Source organism: Trachurus japonicus, chromosome 8 (assembly GCF_045865225.1).
Source record: "Trachurus japonicus isolate A0001 chromosome 8, Traja_1.0".
Lineage (NCBI taxonomy): Eukaryota > Metazoa > Chordata > Actinopteri > Carangiformes > Carangidae > Trachurus > Trachurus japonicus.
Genome location: NC_140914.1, coordinates 19,023,513 through 19,029,369, shown reverse-complemented (window position 1 = coordinate 19,029,369; position 5,857 = coordinate 19,023,513). Strand labels below are relative to the sequence as shown.

Here is a 5,857-nt window from a genome sequence, read left to right as displayed (position 1 = left end):
ACATGTACACATACAGACAAGTACACACATACACATGCACTCACATCTCCTGTACCTGTTCCCTAGACTGGCCATAAACAGGCCCAAGTGGGGCATTTGTTTTGTATGTGAGTGTGTCTGCATAGTGTGGTAGCCTGTTGTTAACGCTGCACTCGCCCGGATGACAACAACATGAAGCTAATGGCTTAAAAGTAGGCAGCTTTCCCAGGCAATTACCATCAAATCTCTCCCTCAGCGTGCAATCTCATCCTCCTGCCACTGTTTTTCCATCTCACCCTAATTTCTCTCCCTCCTTCTCAGGTGCCCCTGGCCATCAAGGTGATTTATTCCCCAGGCTCGATCCAGGCATTGCTCCATTTCCTTTGTCTGTCTCTTACACACATAAGGAGGGAAACACAAAAAAAGTTATGGTCACTGTCTGATTTACTGGAAACAATTTGTTATTGTCTCTGCTGCACAGGATAAGGAGAGAAAGATAAAGGTGTAAGCTTTTACACCAAAAACTGGTTTTGGCTGTGAGGTGGTTACATCCACCAATGGGTGGGTCGCTCACGCATCAAGGCGGGGTGATGTTCTCCACATAAATGGTGCACGGAGACACTTCATGGCACTGTGGGTGACTGAGTCTGCAGACGAGGAGCGTATTTAACCTCGCATTTAATCGGATTTACGTCAGAGCCGAACTGTGAGGAAAATCCTGGAAAATTAAAGATGCTCGTTTTTGCGCCTCTGACTGTGGAGATTTGAGCGCTGCTGACCTCAGGACAATGCCTCAAGATGAAAAGTCAAGTGTAAGGTGGTTTCTCTCTCGAGCGACGTGGGAAAAGAGCGAGACGGGCGATTTCGACTTTGGAAAGAGCGCAGGTTTCCAAAACCGCATGAATTGTGCAGGAGAGGCGCATCACGCCACCGGATAGTGGAGAGGACCAAGGCGCACGGGAGCGCACAGGTAGGTTGAATCCCATCAATGAAGGTCACAGCGTAAGAAAAGTGTGTTTGCGCAGTGACATTTGAAGTCTTGTTGAGTTAGGGGGAGGACGTAAAATCTGTTTTTTAATCAAAGTTTATTCGAGTCCTTTATATTATGAAATCTTTTTTTTATTTAGAAAAATGTAATTTCTCATTAATCTCAGATATAACGAGCCAGGAGCCATTCAGTGGCTCTTCTGACTGTTGGCTGTTGCTATTATAGTTTTGCTGGGCAAAAATGTCAAGCCCGACTCAGTCTGAAGGGGACAGGGGCTTTGAGTGTTTGTTTTCTCAACAACACGCTGCGGGCTCCGAGTCACTCCCGTGTTTTGGAGCGCGGTTCAGTGAGTCCGCACGTCACACCATTTATTTGTGCAACACATCTTCACAGCCTCGGGTTGCAACGTCTGACGGCTGGCGGTTGTAAGATTATTATAATTTTAGGTCACCTACAAGGCACCATGAGGACATGTGAAGACCAGTGGCAACACAAATTAATTATTAGATAGGACAGTTGGTTGTAGTTCTCATCCTATTTATGCTTTCTGTAATATAAAAAAAAACCCATATAGAATAAGAATTAGGTAATGATAATGAACATTTATTTGGGATTACATAGGTTCCATATCAAATATGACACAATGGTTCACAGTATCATCTAATTAACACATTTCATCAAAGCTTGACAAAAAACCCCACCGTGATGTACTTTAAATTTGCTTAAGCTTTTCTCTAGATTTAAGTCCAGAATGGACTACAAATAGAGAGAGGAGAGTGAATTTCCAAACATCAAGCAAATGCAGTGAATGCTGTTTGCAGTTGCGTTGCAGTAAAAGGTAAAAAAGGAAAAAGAAAGAAAGAAAGAAAGAAAGAAAGAAAGAAAGAAAGAAAGAAAGAAAGAAAGACACAGGTCCAGAGTCATTCTATGTCCACTGAAGCTGACATGTTGTCAGCTTGATCTCAAATTTGCTGATTGTCCAAGTTTTTTGATTGATTTGCATGAACACTGACAAGCAAAGTCGGAGCAGACATCCATGCTGTCACTGAGTCTTGGAGTTGTATCTCAGATGTCTTTCATCAGAAGCTGCTCCACAGGACTCTGCCCTTACTCTGCATCACAAATCTGCACAGTATGGGAGACAATGATTCCTTCCTGTTGTGAATTTATTTTAACCCCATAATTTAGCCTAAATTTGTACTCAGTTATTTAAAAAATCTTTACCTTTTGCAAAAAATAGTTTGGCCCAAGGACGTACCTAAACAGTTAAACATCATGTCATTGTACTGTAGCACTTAAAGGGCGCTGGCTGTTCTGCACTTGACTGCAGATCTTTTTTCCATTATGGACATCCAATCCAATGGCAGTGACAAAATTTTAAACCAATTTAACTAATGTCGTCTTCTTCTAATGTGCAACCTAGGCTACTATTAAGAGAAATGGCGTGATGAATGGAAAGTTTCTCTTCTCCCTTGGTAAATATGGGTATCTTGTCCAGACAGCAGCTATGTGTTGATGTGTGTTCAGTGCAAAAGGTAGACATAATTTAGCTTAGACATAAGCAGATATTATCAGACCTTAGAACATCAATAATACAGAACTTCCTTATATGTAGTGTGATAGATGATAACTGTACATTTGTCTTTTCTCTCAAAAGCTTTTTCCTACTGAAATCCAAATGGACATCAGCAACATGGACGGCCACAACTGGACATCCGTTTTGGAGAATATCACCATGTCCTCCTCAGAGCCCTTTCCCAGCTACACCTTCAATAATTCCCCAGAAGTTCCCGCGCCAATGCCCTTCAGTGTTGTCACCGCAGTCATTTACACCATCGTCTTCATTGTGGGTTTTCTGGGTAACACGCTGGTCATCTATGTGGTGGTCCGCTATGCCAAGATGAAGACTGTAACCAACATGTACATCCTCAATTTAGCCTTGGCGGATGAACTCTACATCCTGGGAATTCCCTTCCTTGGCACAAATAGTGCACTTTCCTATTGGCCATATGGGGATTTCTTCTGTAAGGTGTGCATGACTGCTGACACCATGAGCCAGTTCTCTTCCACCTTTTGCCTGACAGTGATGAGCATTGACCGCTACCTGGCCGTGGTTTATCCTATCCGTAGTGCCAAATGGCGGAAGCCCAAGGTGGCCAAGATTTTAAATGGCATGATGTGGGCTGTGTCTTTCCTGATTGTGCTGCCAGTCACCATCTACTCACATGTACAGGAGAATTTCAACACCTGCAACATAACCTGGCCCGATCCAAATGATTTGTGGTCCATTGTCTTCATCCTCTACACATCCATCTTGGGTTTCTTTGCTCCACTCTTTGTCATCAGCATCTGCTACCTGCTCATTGTTATCAAGGTAAAGCTGTCCTTTGTCTTTTAGAAGTGTCTAACTCAATTTTGTAAATTTCCTGCAAGCTTCAGCTCTCATAATTTCATCTAATCTTTTCTATCAACTTTGTCTTTTTCAGGTAAGGTCAGCAGGTGCGCGTGCAGGCCTGACTAAGCGGCGAAAGTCGGAGCGCAAGGTGACACGCATGGTGGTGATCATCGTGTTGGTTTTCTTTTTTTGTTGGCTGCCCTTCTTCACCACCAACATTGTGAATCTGATTTATATCATCCCTGAGAGCAAAAGCACCGCCACAATCTACTTCTCCATGGTCATTCTTACCTACGTCAACTCCTGCGCCAACCCAATCCTCTACGGCTTCCTCTCTGACAACTTCAAGCAGAGCTTCCAGAAGGTGCTCTGCTTCCACAAACCCAATGGTGTTGGCACCACAGACGGGATGGGAGGAAGACAGACTGCACCCAAGGTAAACCACAATCTGATCTTCTCATCCAGAAATCACAAAGAATGTAATTTCTGAATAATGGCAGGTGTTTAACAACAAATATTTTTGAGAAGTCATCCATTTGCAAATACCAACTTCTTCAAATAATTGTCTGATAGTGTGTACTGAGCACGCCTGAAATTTCCATTGAGCCCAACCCAGATTAAGTGTGTCAAGTCCACAGAGAGACATAATTACTCTGCGTTGTGACTGAAACTTTATTATTGAGAATCATTCCAAGTAAAATGTTTCATAGCTTCGTTAAATTTATACATCACCATACACTGAAACGAAATCTGCACTGCACATGTGCTCAAGTGCCATCAGCAGCCCCACTGTCAGAGCACTGTGTCTTTTCTTCAGTGTGAAACTGTGTCCTACAGTGAAGAAGCTCACATTAGATAACAGACAGAAGGAAACTGAACCCCAGGTTATATAGTTCAACAACAACATTTTTTTCTTCACATAAAATGGGAGGAACCAGCAGCTCAAGTCAACTTTTGGTGTTTTTAAAATCATCAATGATAGCCTACTGTTTTTCACTCTTAATGTCCCTAACATCTGTTTATGTGGTATTGTCTCTCCAGTCTCTCCAGATGGAAGTTGTTTGTGGCCCTGAGAGTGAGCCTTTGGCTACGAAAAAGACAGTGAATGGCCAGTGATCGCTATAACCCACCATGTACCAGTGTGCGAGCTACCATATGGAACTTGAACAATTACCCGGGGACCTTTTATTCATTAGTATGTCCTGTTGTTATTACTGATTCTTCCTCTCTGACTGGGACATATCTGGAGAGGAAGAGAGAAATAATGCTGGAGAGAAAACTACCGACAGTACTGAGAGCTCTGCATTTTCATTTTGAAGGCTACTCTATGTCTTTGTACTGTCACAGGATTGACTGCATTGATATACAATTAGTTTATGTAATGATGTATGATCACTGAAGAATAAGACTTTTAAATGCTGTAAATTCTCGAACAGTTCTACAGGAAACCAGGCTTTTACTGTTAATGCACAATAACATTTGCTTTCTTAATTCTTTTTTATTGTTATTTGATCATATCATAGTAACAATCATTACTCCTCTGATCTGCTCTTGATTTATAGGCTATGATGCTGTTATTATAATTGAACACCTCCTACATGTTGCCTGTTGCCTTGAAAAATTTACTAAAAAAACAACAATATTTCTGCCAAAGCAACAGTTAAATGTTTTGAAAATCCACCCATCCGTTAGCTATACGGTTACTTTGAAGAGGGTCTGGAGCCGATCCCAGCTGACCATGGTTGATGGTTTGGTACACCATGGACAGGTTGCCAGTGTATCATGCTTTCATAATCTTTCCATTCGAATCAGATGAGAAGACTGTACAACAAGCAGGTTAGCTGAGCCAAAACTGGAAACAACGGGGGAAAAAATAGCTTTTCCTGTTCCTTTCCTGCGTCCTGGGGCCCAAAAAACAGCAGGTAGCCCCTAGAAGCCCCCTTGTTGTAATACAGTATGTGTTCATTATTGAGCTCTAGGTGCTATAGATTGGATTTGAAATGGAGAGCAAGGCTGTACCCCAGTTTCCAGTTTTTTGCACTCAGCTAAGCTAACTGTCTCCTGACAGCAGTTTTATTAGCCTATAGTTTAAGTGAAGTGTAAGTGGAAAAATACTTAAATATTTTTCAAGCTCATGTTCTCATGTTAATTATCACTTGTCAATGTTAAAAAATCTGTTTATTTGTGAGCATCATTACAGTGGCTATCTCCTAGATAGCTAACATAGTAGGCCTATACAGCGCATTACCAACAACTCCTCCAAACAAAACAACCATGTAGGGTGTTTTTCAACTCACTATAGGACCCAGACTATCTCCTGAAATAGTACACCAGTAATAATGACATGGTTAACTTTGTGTTTGTTTTTTAGGTCTTTGGGTTAAGACAAGCAATTTAACTGATAGTTTCACGCAAGAATTGAACACCATCCTCTTCTCTGTGTTTTATTGACCCATAAAACTTCCTCCTTACAAGGAGTTTGGCGCTCCATTTGC

The 5,857-nt window shown here is 41.8% G+C and overlaps 1 protein-coding gene across 1 annotated transcript; it reads left to right on the top strand.

The window, feature by feature from the left end:
- The first annotated feature begins 633 nt into the window (after window positions 1-633).
- Window positions 634-5,443, top strand: LOC146983081 (somatostatin receptor type 5-like). The gene is made up of 4 exons (XM_085784467.1): window positions 634-949; window positions 2,625-3,341; window positions 3,454-3,798; window positions 4,404-5,443. The coding sequence occupies exons 2-4, from the start codon at window positions 2,646-2,648 to the stop codon at window positions 4,476-4,478; spliced, it is 1,116 nt and encodes a 371-aa protein (XP_085640593.1). The 5' UTR covers window positions 634-949; window positions 2,625-2,645; the 3' UTR covers window positions 4,479-5,443.
- The last annotated feature ends 414 nt before the right edge of the window (window positions 5,444-5,857 follow it).

Coding starts and splice junctions, on each gene's coding strand:
- LOC146983081 (XM_085784467.1), top strand. CDS start 2,646: ATGGACATCAGCAACATGGACGGCCACAACTGGACATCCGTTTTGGAG. Junction 3,342..3,453: donor ACCTGCTCATTGTTATCAAG/GTAAAGCTGTCC, acceptor TGTCTTTTTCAG/GTAAGGTCAGCAGGTGCGCG. Junction 3,799..4,403: donor GAAGACAGACTGCACCCAAG/GTAAACCACAAT, acceptor TTGTCTCTCCAG/TCTCTCCAGATGGAAGTTGT.